The 13401-nt window shown below is 46.3% G+C and overlaps 2 protein-coding genes across 13 annotated transcripts in view; one reads left to right on the top strand and one right to left on the bottom strand.

Annotated features, from left to right (window-relative positions):
• Positions 1 to 909, top strand: part of BPTF (bromodomain PHD finger transcription factor) — a 115366-nt gene extending 114457 nt beyond the window's left edge. For all 11 annotated transcript variants that reach the window (XM_070393339.1, XM_070393337.1, XM_070393336.1 and 8 more), the window contains one exon: positions 1 to 909. In XM_070393339.1, coding sequence (XP_070249440.1) covers positions 1 to 37 — 37 coding nt within the window. In that variant the 3' untranslated portion in view covers positions 38 to 909.
• CUNH17orf58 (chromosome unknown C17orf58 homolog) lies at positions 444 to 9822 on the bottom strand. 2 transcript variants are annotated; one of them, XM_070393344.1, is made up of 4 exons: positions 9693 to 9822; positions 7048 to 7566; positions 6603 to 6794; positions 444 to 5981 (listed from the first exon to the last, which is right to left on the bottom strand). In XM_070393344.1, the coding sequence occupies exons 1-4, from the start codon at positions 9766 to 9768 to the stop codon at positions 5791 to 5793; spliced, it is 978 nt and encodes a 325-aa protein (XP_070249445.1). In that variant the 5' UTR covers positions 9769 to 9822; the 3' UTR covers positions 444 to 5790. The 2 variants fall into 2 exon arrangements, with proteins under 2 accessions (XP_070249445.1, XP_070249446.1); XM_070393345.1 differs by lacking the exon at positions 9693 to 9822 and having other exon boundaries at positions 6603 to 6797; positions 7048 to 7153.
• Positions 9823 to 13401: the final 3579 nt, after the last annotated feature.

Genomic DNA, 13401 nt, shown 5'->3' with positions numbered 1-13401 from the left:
GTCTCATAACAACAAGCTGCAGTCTACAGCTTCTTAAAGTTCAGCGTGTTAACCTAAACATAAAACAGCAAGAATCTGGTTGTCTGAACTATTTTAAATTAAGGAGCCAGATGTTTTTAGTCAGGTTATCCTGACAAGACTTGACCTAAACTTCGTTTTTATTGGTCATAACAGTCCAATTTTATTCTTGACCAATTTTGTCCAACGGACAAGGGAAAAGCGAAGTCAACGACACCATTATCTTGTCAAGATCAAATGGTTTTACTATTGTGGCAGAAGCGGGAAAACTTTGTTTATTGAAAAAAAAAAGAAAAAGGAAAGCAAGAAAAAAAGATAATATGGGGTCAAGTGTAACTCCATGGAAATGCCACGTCTGCTCTTCAGTGAAGAAGCTGGTTTAGAGTCTCACAGAAAACTTTTGACTGTATTTATTTATTGTTGCAAAAAAAAAGACGCTTTTTTATTGCTGCCCTCATTTGTCAGCTAATTATTTTTTCTTATAAAATCCAGCCCTGGTTACATGTAATCCATTCTGTATCTTATCATGATTCCTATAGGTAAAAGTACAAGACGACCTCTAGATGTCTTTTCTTTCTATGAAAGGAGCTGCTATGTACACATGTGCACACACACACAACTGGGAATCAACAATGAGTTTATTGTTCATGGTAGATAAAAATTAAGCTTGCATAAAGGTTGAGCTAAGTGGTCCTGGACTACAGACTCTGTTGCCTTGAATATAACAGTACAATTTGTCATTTACTCTACACCAGGCTAAAATGAGTAAACTCTATTTGAAGGTATCTTGTTTGTAAACATTTGTCAGATTCTAATTTTTTTCTTTTTGTATTAAAATTCAACTATGGATGTATATGAAACAAAATAAATGGAGATCATTTTTCTCCCACAGATGGTGTCTTTGAATGTGCGCTAATGATTATCTGTAAGCCTTTAAGGGGAAAGGGTGGGCTGCAAGGTAAATAAAAGGCAGAACCATCCAATCGTACCTGGGTTTGTCCAGGATAGTAATAGCCCTTCCTTTTATAGTTCCCAGCCCATTGTCATCACATCAGAGAAAAATCTTCAGGGGTGTGCTAGTCCTGTTGCATCAGTTGATTGTACTAATAAAAAAGGTAAAGTGACAAACACACATTGCCTTCATCTGTACATTATGATACGAGGCAAATTACCAGTCACAGACAGCTACTTAGTTGATGAAGGGCATTTTTTTAGATGGCATCCTCTGTTTTTGTATTTTTATTTTTGGTTGATTGGTTGAGTTGTTTGGATTTTTTCTTTCTTTCCACATAAGAAAAAGTAGGGTAAGCAGTAGGGTGGGGAATGGAAGCCGTGGAGGAGGCACATTTGCATGTTTCTCCTTCCTGTGTTCTAACTGTACGGCTGTACCACGGCATTGGAATAACAGCTTCTAGACGACCTGCCATGGTTGGCTTATGCAGCTTTGCAAACATTTTACTAGATTTTGCACTAACTCATATTAGCTTTGTCCCACCACATTCTGGAATTAATGTTTTTAAAAAGTTTCCTGTTTAATATCACCCTGCTATGCAAAATCTTTCCCAGACCTTTGTTTCTTGAAAGAAAGATGTTGCTACAGTTCCCAGTTCTTTCTTATTCCAGGCTCAGGTGTACAGGTTATTCTGGGTTAATTTTGTCTAATGAAGCCCATTGCTTTTTGTACATAAAAATGTCCCTTAAACCTATGCTTACAAACTAAAGAGACTAATGCTCAATATGAAACATGGAAATCGTTTTTGTTAAAATATTAACATGGAAGTAATCAAATATAGGTTATTTTGTCCTTTTACTTTTGAAAAATGTTACATATTGTATGCACTATGCTGATGCAAGAATCCTACATTTTAATGAATTATAAAATTATTCTGCATCTCATCACATCACAGTATTTCTGTACTATTTATTCATATAGAGAGAGATATAGATATATATGGGCTTAACCATTTAAAACTTGTTGCGGCAAGAACTTTCCTACCTGTAGGCAATAGATTGCTATGTTTTTAACAGATTGTGGTAAATTCTAAACAGCAATTCTTTTTGTACGTAATAGGACATTTCATCCTAGAAAAATAAAGTAATGTTTTTGACATTGGATTTGGTGCAGTTTCTAATGAAACAGTGGTTGGTTGGTTGGTTGGTTGGTTGATATATTTTCTGTAGCTGTTGGCATTGCCAAATTGTGCAAAAAAGGCAAATTTTATGGGAATCCTCTGACCAGGGAGACGTTAATTTCATATGTGTATTTAATATTATAAAGCCTTTTGCAATTTCTATCACCATATAAATACATAGACATTTTATGGTTTTTATCAACTACAGAGTAGTCTTCCAAAGGTAATTTTTGAAAAGCATACATTCTTATAACACATAAGGAGTTTCAAAAGCTTTTTTATGAGTATTGACAAGCTTCTGCTATTTGGTATTACAGCTATTTTTTTTTTCTCAATCCAAGTAGTAAAATGCTCATTTGTGGTAGTTAGGATTTTTCTACCCAGTCTTTGAACTTGTAAATATATTTATTTTACATCAATAGATTTCCTTGGCTAAAGGTATTTTCAATGCTTGTTATGTTTCATCTGCCAAATTCACAATCCTTGAAACTAGTTCAGGAAATGTATTTTCATATTATTGGTAACGCTTTTTTTGCTCCTACCCAAATTCTGCAGGATTTGATTTTAGTTAATGTCCTGCAATAGGTAGGTTTTTAAAGTTGTGAACTTTTAGAGATATTTTCTAAAGTGAAACAGTTACCATTTTATATGTCAAGTGGCCTGGAGTGTTTTTTAGAGACACTGACAGTTGCTGTGGTTTGTAATCTACCTTCCCAGAATCTGCAAATAAAAGTTCTTTCCCTGTCCCTGTTCATTTCTATTAGGCAGACTCCCTGCATCTTTGTGTATTTCTGATATTATTAAAGAGCCAACCTGGTGACCTTTCAAGTATGCACTCTTACAGACTGAGCTACACAGCACTGTGGTTACTGCAGAACTCACTCCTGTGATTGAGGCTGTCCCTGTAAGCCTCAGATTTGGAGCCCTTAAAGTGAGAATGGTGTCTCATGGGCAAAGTACTATCTTACACATACTTACAGCCAGCTGAAAAGTCTTTTTAATAATTTTTGTAATCCTCACCCAAGGATATGTTTTGATTTTAGAGAGAGAGGGAAAAAGAGAGAGACATCAATTGGTTACCTCCCATATGCGCCCAAGGGGTATTTGAACCCACAACCTAGATATGTGCCCTGACTGGGAATCGAACCCTCAACTTTCTGGTGTAGGAGTGACACTCCAACCAACAGCCACCTAGCCAGGGCTGTAATAATTTGAAATATTCTGAGATCCTTCTATTTACTTAGAATAAAATACCAAAAACGGCTTTTAAATCACATCCCAGTTGATCCAGTTGGGACCAAATTCAGCTGAAGAAATAGGCTGCTTTTTAAATTATAAAGTCCTGTTCCTGAAATTGAATTGGTGTATTAAGGGGTCAGTTTTTTGGTAAACGAAGGTAAAAAGCTAGTACCAAAAAAAGTGTATCTGTTACCAAAAGAAAAACAAGTCTTTTTTTCTCTTTCAACTCACTGTCTCCTGTGCCCATCCCCATGCCCACCACTGCTCTAACTCATTTGAGCCTCATGTCATTGCAAACCTTAAATGATGGCCTTAATTTTAAGAGGAAGTTCCTAAGAATCTGGCCTGCTTGTGTTTGCTGCAGTGTACATACTAACTGTATGGCCTTCTAGCATCACGCAGATCACAGTGCTGGGACATTTTGTTTCCAAAACTCAAAGTAGTACTATCAAATCAGGCTAAGCAAACCCTAACCTTCAGGCTCTCTAAAAGTGATATTTTTTTCTCTTTTAAACCAGATCATAATTATAACTTTATGCTCTAACATCTGACCATCCAACCAATCATTTCCCTACCTGGCCATTGTTTTTCCCCACTTAGCCTTGACATTTAAAAATTTGGCTTTGGTTTTTGCGACTGCTGCTACTTACGTCTGGGTTCATTTTTATCCTAAAACTAACCCAGAAGCTCCTCGTTCACTGCATACTCTACTGCTAATAGGTCATGTCAGAACGCAGTTGATTCTCAAGCTTTTCTAGTATGATTTTTTTTAAATATTTTATTCATTTTTTACAGAGAGGAAGGGAGAGGAATAGTTAGAAACATCGATGAGAGAGAAACATCGATCAGCTGCCTCCTGCACACCTCCCACTAGGGATGTGCCCGCAACCCAGGTACATGCCCTTGACCAGAATCGAACCTGGGAACTTTCAGTCCGCAGGCCGACGCTCTATCCACTGAGCCAAACCAGTTAGGGCTCTAGTATGATTTTTAAGATGTTTGGGCAAGACTCACTTTTGGAAAAATTCTCTAAATTTTTTTTTTCAGTAATGCTTTAACCATAGAATAACGGAACCTCTCAGCCTTTATTTTACCTCTCTGCCCATGCTTGGGACCAATACGGTAGCTGTATCTCCCATCACACTCAGATGTTATGTCTCAGGCTATTGCTACTTGCTCCCCTCAAGTGTCTCTAAGTGTCCTGTCCTGGTGTCCTGCAGTGCCCTCTCACCACGGAGCCTGTGTGCCACTACAGCCAGACGCTTCTTGAGCTCACTGAGTGCATGTCCTTTCACACCAAATAGGCTGTCTTCTCTCTAGTGCAGTTTCTTTTATCTTTCTTTAGGCAGTAATCTTACCCATGGGTTACCAGTGTCTAGTCAGTGTTTCAAATGAACTGAAGTACAGCTTGGTCTTCTGGGGGGAAAAATTGTTAATATTTTTGTGGATTCAAGTAAAAATCAGTATTAAATTCAGCGAACGGTTAAACTTTTTTTAACCCTACTGGAAAACGTTTAAAATTCACGTGCTTGCGAGCTGTCATTGAATATTCGTTCCAGGGTTTGTGGAGTAAGTTTGAGAGATGCTTCCTTCCAAATTTTTGGGGCTCAGTGAGGTGGGAAAAAAAAAGGTGCATCCAAAGATCTAATTTCAAGGCAAGGTTTACTGCTTGACAAACACAAACATGATACTTGGTCTTAATAGAAAAATGACATCAGATACACCCTGAATATGTTTAGCATTGGGATAGCTGACAGTTCCGCACAAAAGATAGGTTTTTAGGAGCAGGGAGGCATGAAAATAAACTATCTTACACTTTGGTAAATCAGAAACACTTGTTTGAGTAATATTTTGCTTGAATTAAGCCCTTTAATATTCTTTAAGTGTAAAACTTCATAACGTGTCTTGGGCTCTGACCCCGCTGTTTGATCTATATGACATCATACATGTCTTTGACTAGTGCACTTACTGTTATGTACAGAACTTAAAATGTGATGCTGTCGGTATAACATTTGGTTTGATACGTGATATAAACTATTCAAAGTTGTATATAAAATCAAGGAAATGTTTTTTGTGAACTATTTCTACTGAGAATGTATTTAAATTAAAATAATTAAAAATAAACAGCATGAAGCAGTGATCTGTTAATGGGACAGGTCAGTAGCTATGTGCATCACTAGCACTAAGAATAACTTTGCCACCGAGCTCAGAAGCATACATTTAGGAAGCATCTTGTAAATAAGGTGACAACTTCACGATTAGAGTTGGAACTACGCAACTAGTTCCTATAAAGGAGCCATGTGCCCTATTATAAAGGAAGGTCCCATCCCATGAAGATAGACCTTTCCTGTGTTGATCAATTCCAAGTCTCTTATGATCCAGAAATGCTGGGATGGTAAATTCAAGTGCATTGGGTGTGAACTGCACCCTGAACCTGCACATCCCTTTTTCGGTTAAACCTTTTCACGTAGCTGCTGCTGCTCCGGAGCAGTCCATCTCCTGGTCGGAGGCGCCCTCTTAGGACCTGGAGCAGAGCTGTAGGGAGCTGCCGTCTCTTATGGTAGATGTGGCCCATCACAATATACCTGCTGCCTGGGGGGAAAAAGGTATAAATTCATAGTGTCTTTTAAATGTCATGAAACAATAAGAAAATGTAAGATCTTTAAGAAACGACTAAGCTTGAATCTATTATCTTGCTCTATTATTTTGAACCTCAGCCAACTGGTAGGAACAGTGTAATAATGACCTTCAGAAGATAACCAGATAATGCACCTGTAAACACTCAACATTAGAGAACGAGGGTCCTAATCACAATGTACCAACAGGATTTTGCCAGAGCACATCTCTAGAGAGACGGGAGAGGGTATCGGCGTCCCAACTCTCAAGGATTTTCCTAAAAGCCGTTTAAACAGAGCCCCTTATGGACCCCTTCTGGCAAGACCCCTTCTGGCAACGGTGTTTCCAATCATGCACTCAATTGGTCAACGAATATTTACTGAGTGCCTGCTTTGTGCCAATCCATGCTGTTCCCACCTTTAAGCGGAGGGTTGTTGGAGCTTAACAGTGGCCAAAACAATACCTGTCGTCCAAATTCTATTCGTCTTGGAACACCCCTCCCCCCCAAAGGTGCTGGGGCGACCGAGCTGTGGCACCCACGTTACAAATGGTGATGTAAATAAAGGACATAAAAAGTGGTCAGATGAGCTTCAATACCAGGCTTCAACTCTGGACATGTCTTATTGCAGCTGGAGGAGTCCAGGGCTAAGAGGTGGACTCGGAAGAAAAAGCCGTCCGGAGTGAGGTACAGGCGGTTCATCTTGTACAGCCCGTCCCGGTCCACCAGCAGAGTCACCAGCTGGATCCCTGGGCCGACCACATCCACATCATGCACGATTCCGTTCACTGCTGCTTCAAAAAACAAAGAGTTTGGACACATGCATAACGCTCGCTTCCCCTTCCTTTCCCCTGTCAGTGCGTTTATAACAAAGCAAGACATAGTGCACACGGGTCTGGGGCCTGCAGGACCGAGTCGGTGGGTTTCTCTAGGGCTCTGTGGGGTGTCCGCGCGCATCGCCGAGCGCTCTCGGCTCGGAAGGGCTCGCCGGGCGGCCGGGGCAACGCAGCCCGGGCCCGGGAGGAGCTGCGGGGCGGGGCTCACCGAACTCGCTGGCGCAGTAGGACTCGCGCTCGTCCAGATCCACCCGACAGGCGTGCGCGCAGGACTCGGCGCCGGGCTCCGCGTCCCCCCGCGGCCGATCCAGGCGCGGCGGCGGCGGCGGCGGCGGAGGCGCGGGGCGCGCGGGCGGCGCGGCGGCGCGCGGCCGGTTGGGGTGAGCGAGGCCGTCAGGGGCGCGCGCAGGCGGGCGCGCGGCGGGGAAGCGCAGGGCTAGGGCGCGCGCACGGGGCGGGGAATCCTCTCGCGCGGGTGCGCGGCGCGGCGACGCGCGGTTCTCCGCCTGCGGGAGGCGCGGGAGGCGCGGGCTCGGCGGGCCGGCGGGCGCGCGCGCGGCCTCCCGGAAGCCAGTCCGGTTCTCGGCGGACGGCGGAGGCTTCCGGCGCCGCGGGTCCGACCAGGCGGGAGGGGCGGCCTCGGGGACTGGCTGTTCCCGCGGCCCCGGCGGTTCCTCCGCGCTCGGACCGCCGCCGGGATCGGGGCTCCTGTCGCGGGGAGGCGAGGCTGTGGGGAGAACAGAGGAGAGGCCGGGAGGCTGAGGGAGGGAGGCTGGCAGACGAGGTGAGGAGGAGGGGAGGAGAGACCGATGGGGAGAAAGAGGACAGGGCCCTGGGAGGGGAGAGGAGATGGGGGGGGGGGCAATGCAAACTTAGCAAGCACCTGCGGGAGGAGGCTGGGGAGGCCAGGAGACCCGGGAGTGAAGAAAAGAGAAGGGAGGGCGAGAGGAAGGCGCCCCGGTGGTCGGGGGAGGGAAGCCTCCGCTTCTGGTCCGTTTCCTGGGCCCCAGAGGAAGGCGGAGATGAAGGTCTTGCCCTCTAAGAATGAGGCCAGCTAAGAAAACTTTCTCACCACGTGGGAACATTTCATTGTTTTTAAGGAACCTTTCCAAATCGATAGCTTTTAAAATGACAACCCCCTGTTTGTCCTAGGACTAAACATAATTGACAATTCTGACCGAGGAACCAGCTCTTGCTGCCCTTTCTGTAATGTATATATAAACATCCGCCTTTTTGCTGCGTACGGCTTGTAGAGAAAGTACAGAGAGCAAACCCCAGGGGGCGAGGGCTCATATTACCGGTTCTCCCAATTGTTTAAGCGCCCCTGACAACAGACTATTTGGTTTTCCCATCCGTGTTTACACTGTCATCTTGGTCTCCAGAATCGAGCATTTGGGAGTGGATTTTTATCTGGCTTCTTGGACACCACTTACTGGCGAACTACAGCTAGGAGAGATTTTTGAAGCCCGGCTGGGAGGCAGAGGCCCCTGGTGAAGTATAAAAGCACACACATTGCTTGCAATTTCCCCTCCTTTGATGGTGGAGAAAAATACTCCTACATGGTATGGCATGTAAACAAATTTTTTTAAAAAATTATTAATGATATTCCCCAGGGCTCCAGACAGATTGGTGAGCAAACTTCAGCCAACTTGGAAGCTGGGCAGCTTTCCATGCCCAGTTACACAAGATCAGCTCCCCGTTTGCCTGGGTCCCAGGGCCCTCCAGACAGGCTCGAGGACCCCGTCTCTCTTTTTCTCTGTCTGTCGTTTTAACCGGCTGGTTTTCAGCATTTCTCTCCTCTTGCATGGAGGAGCGTGGTCTGCCCTTGTTTGCAGCTCTTGCAACACTTCATTTAAAGTGACTTATCTTGCCAAATCGATTATCTCCTTTAACATCAGCTTTCACCCAGCAATAATAGCTGGTTATGGTTCATGCTTTTGCAAAGAGGCTGATTCTGACTCATCGTGGCCAACGTTGTCCCACACACAGCTGAGTAAAGTCCTGGTGGCCATCCAATTCCCGACTGTCAACTGCTGACCTCCCAACTGCTTCCCCATTGATATCACCATCTGTTGTCATGGGAAAGATGGTCTGATATTTTGGGTTAAATGCCACTGAAGTCATTCAATGTGGAAAAATAGCCCAGAGTAAATTGCCCTGTGAGGTGCGGAAGCTCTTTTCCCAGAGATAGTGAATCGAACAAAACACCACCCCAGCCCCCAAGCAAAACAAAAACACCTCGCCACAGAAAATCCTCATTTCTGCATTCCCTCCGTCACTCATTTTCATGCCGTGCACGGAATTGTGTGTCTTAAAGACTCAGGTGTGACAGGGCCATTCGTTGGGGCCACAGGGAGAGGGGAGGAAGGTTGGGTATTTGCTCTCTGCGCCCTCGGCCCCCGGGGGGCTCACCCAGCGCTGCGATGACCGCCCGCGGGGCTCGGGCGCAGGTCAGACCCCACGCTTTCCGGGGCGCCTGCTGCCGCCGCGTCCTGCGAGCGGGGCGGGCGAGGTTCCCCACGGGCGCGCCGCGACCCCTCCCGGCACGTCCCCTGCTCGGGGAAGGAGCAGCTACTTAACAGGCAAAGTTTCCTGCAGCCCGCCCGGCTCGCTCGTGATCATTTCAGTAGCTGAACTGGCTTCTTTCCGAAAAGGCTGCCGAGGCACACAACATCTTGGGGACCCATTTTGCTCCCGACGAACACGCCCACGGACCCGGAGTCTCCTCTCTTGCAAACTCTGACCCCTTCCTCGTCTCTCCCTTCATCGCGCCCCCTCCCCAGCCCCCCCTCCCTCCGCCCCGACCCCCGATCCCAGTCCCTCTCCCAGGGCTCAGCAGTTGATCGCTCTTACCTTTTCCCTTCGCCACTGGGGCTTCGGGAGATGATCCAATGACCAAGCAGAGGAGCCAGAAAGCTCTAGCTGTCATTTTTGCAGACACGGTTCCCAGGCTCTAACACCGAGCCAGGGCTTTCTGCTGTTTCTCTCCCCCCACCCCTGCTCCACACCCCCACCCCCCTTCATGCTAATGAGAGGCAGTCTTTGGGGAAACGGGAATCACTCACTGGACAGACCATCGGAACAACAGGGAGCCGCAGGGATTTCTCCCACGTCCTGAGGGGGACAGCACGTGGCCTCCCAAAGTCGTCCCTGCGAATGTGTGTCCTGCGGCCTCTGAGCAGCGATAACATCAAATCCTAAACTTTAAACCCCGGAGGGTTGGCGGGCTGGCTGGGGGGAGGAGAGGGTGGGTTGGCCAGTGGAGAGAATAGGGTGTTCAGGGGTGAGGGACAGGGCGGGGGAGAACGAGTGAGAGGGAGTTTGTTCTTGATGAAGCCTGCAACAAATAAGCCCATTAGCGCTCCAGACAGCTTGGGCTGGTGGCAGGGAGATCTCAGATGACAAAGTTCCTCGCAGAATGTGTCAGGGATTCCAGGAGAAACAAGCCACCACATCCTAGGTTTGGTTAAACGATTTTACTCTGTCTACAACTTTCATATTCTAGAACCAGAAGGGACAAAAGCCGTCCGCAAAATAGCTTTTCCTCTTCCTTTCCGCACCCCCATTGAAACTGGTATGTAGTTGGCAGGATTCATCAAGCCTTTTCCCCCACCAGGTGCTCGGGTACAAAGGTGAACAAACACCTTCCCAGGTCTCTAGTGATGGCTCATCTCCTGCAGAAAGGTGAGTCGCTGCTGAGGGCTGAATTCTGAAACCGTCCTGGGCGAAGGAACCTCCTCCTCAGATTGCACCGAAACAATATTCACCGAGGGCAGAAACAGGCTCAGCCTCGTAAACCCACAGCCGGCCCCGCGTGTACCTCCTTTCAATGGCTTCAAACCCAAAAGGAAGGGGACGTGCGCTGAGATGAAGGCGTTTTCTCAGAAGCCTCTGAGCCAACAGTGAGGTGCAGCAGCTGGAAGAAACAGCCAACTTCTGCTGCACTAACATCTCACGTCTCAGAAATAATAGTGCGCGTGGACTGACCAGATTCTGGCGGGGGGTCGAGTTTTCCAGAAAGACACTGGACAGCTAGAAGGAGAACAATGGCGCGGTGAGAGGGCTGGACTCCATCGTGTTTACGTTCTTTTGGAGGAACGCAGGATTGGCAGTCTAGACACACAAGAACATTTGTTGTGTTTTGTGAAAGAACCCGTAGGTTAAAATTAGGAAGAGACAAGTTTAACTTCCATCGAGGAAAATATTGTAACAACTGAGATCTCCAAGAAAGCAGACTGAAGGGTTGTGACAGCGAGCTCCTGGCCGTTGGGGGCCCTCAGAGAGAGCATCGTTCGGGGATGCTGTAGAGAGTGTCCTGCATGAGGTGCATTGTGGTTTGAGGGATACAGTGAGGTAAATGTGGTCCCCTGGAGAGGAGCTGTCTAGCCACAGGCTGGCAGCATGTTGGAGGGGGCCCCTATGTTCCGTAGTCTGGTTCTCAACTTTCCTCAGCTTGTAACCCAGAGGATGTCCATGGATCAGATTCATGGGATTGACTCATGTTAACCAAACTCGTCAAAAGCAGATGTATAAACCAGAATGTTATTTATTAATAGGCAATGGAGGGGCTATAGTAAAGGTGATTCCGAGGTCTAATGATTAATCAGAAGGTTGTGTTTTGAGCACTTAATTGAATTACAGCTGAAGGGAGGCTAATCTTTCTCATTCACACCTCTCCAATCACTGCAAGGCTTGAGTACACCAGTCAGTGTCTCCAACCTCCGGTCAGGACCACATAAACTCGGTGAAATCCGTGTTTTTGGGGGTCCAGTTTACCGATGTCCTGAGCTCCCCTTCTTGTTCTTTAAGTCAAGTGAAATAGAATTAATTAGGCTTCAGCTTTCTTAGTTACAATCACATCTCAGACATACCTGCTGGAGATTATATTCAAGTCACGCAGATCCAATTTGGGGTGTTGGTGCTCCAGAAACTCTTCTGTTGCTGGAATGTTGTGAATGCCCCAAAGCCCACACCCTGCAATGTCGAGGCAGAGACCAGCTGTACGGCTCCCACATTGCCTACGGGCTCCCAGGTGGCACCAGCCTGGAAGAACTTGCAGGGTCCAGGGCTAGGCAGCAGCTGGCTTGCAACTTCTGAACCACACAAACGGTGGGAGGCACAAAGAGCTCAGAGATGGATCTATGTAAGCCAGAATGCCACTTACTAATTTACAAGAGATCAACCCAGGCAAGTGTGCATGCTTATGTCAGCCTGGCTGACATTCTCTTCCTATACACAAGCCACGTGGGAAGCCAAATTATCATCACGATGCTTGGTAATATAAACCAGAGGACGAGAAGTTTGTCATATGATTGGAATGTTTAATGGTATTGGTTTCTCATAGCCTAATGTGTCCATCTCCATAATAGGTGTGTGTGTGTGTGTGTGTGTGTGTGTGTGTGTGTGGCAGGTGGCAGAATCCAAGAGCCTTCCTCTTTCCTGCCAATTTCTGGTGTTTCGAGTGCATCTTTCTGCTTAGCAAATATTTGTTAAGCGTCTACTATGTGTATAAGAAGGAATTTGTGCCAGCTTCCTGGCATGGAGCTCCTAAAACCCTTGGAATTTCCCAAGTGATAGAAGGGTCTTTGTTATTCATGAGCTTCCTGGATCACACCGGAGTTTATGCTAATGAGGGGACTCTTGGAGAGATCCCTTTGATAGCTTCAGGATGGGAGCTGGGACCAGAAAGAACAACCATGCAATTAGATGGTCAAGACTTTGAGCCAACGGGACCTCCAAGGAGGGGAGAGAGGCTGGAGATTGGGTTCACTCGGGTGGGCAGTCATTTAACCCATCCTGCCTACCAGCAAACCCCAGTGAAAAGTCAGTGGCTGGCCCTAGCCAGGTAGCTCAGTTGATTAGAGCATTGTCCTAATACACTAAGGCTGCAGGTTCGATCCCTGGTCAGGGCACATACAAGAGACATCCAATGAATGCTCCAATAAGTGGGACAACAAATCAATGTTTCTCTCAAATCAATAAATTTTAAAAAAATTTAAAAAAGAAAGAAAAGTCAGTGGCGCTCAGTGAACACATTAATGTGTTGGGAAGGTGCTGCGCCTGACCCATGGAGAGAGAACAAGGCAGCGTTGCAATTGGGCCCTCCCAGATCTCACCATATCTGTCTCTTCATTTGACTGCCCCAGATCTGTACCCTTTACAATAAAACTGGTCGTAAGTATAGCACCTTCCTGAATCCCGTGAGCCATTGTAGAGAACCATCAAATCTGAGGGGGGTCGTGAGAACCCCCAGGTTTGTTGCCAGTTTTTTTTTTTAAATATATTTTATTGATTTTTTACAGAGAGGAAGGGAGAGAGATAGAGAGTTAGAAACATCGATCAGCCGCCTCCTGCACATCTCCCACTGGGGATGCGCCCGCAACCCAGGTACATGCCCTTGACCGGAATCGAACCTGGGACCCCTCAGTCCGCAGGCCGACGCTCTATCCACTGAGCCAAACCGGTTTCGGCGCCAATTTTTATTTAATTAAAATTGTTAAAGTATTATTACAAACTCTTTGTAAACGTGAAATCTCATAACTGCATAACATATTCTCTTTCA

This window comes from Myotis yumanensis, unplaced genomic scaffold (genome assembly GCF_028538775.1).
Source record: "Myotis yumanensis isolate MYYU_CA2020_CCGP unplaced genomic scaffold, mMyoYum1.0.hap1 SCAF_16, whole genome shotgun sequence".
NCBI classification, from domain to species: Eukaryota; Metazoa; Chordata; class Mammalia; order Chiroptera; family Vespertilionidae; genus Myotis; species Myotis yumanensis.
The sequence above is the reverse complement of the archived record's forward strand: the minus strand, read 5'-3'. Positions and strand labels throughout refer to the sequence as shown.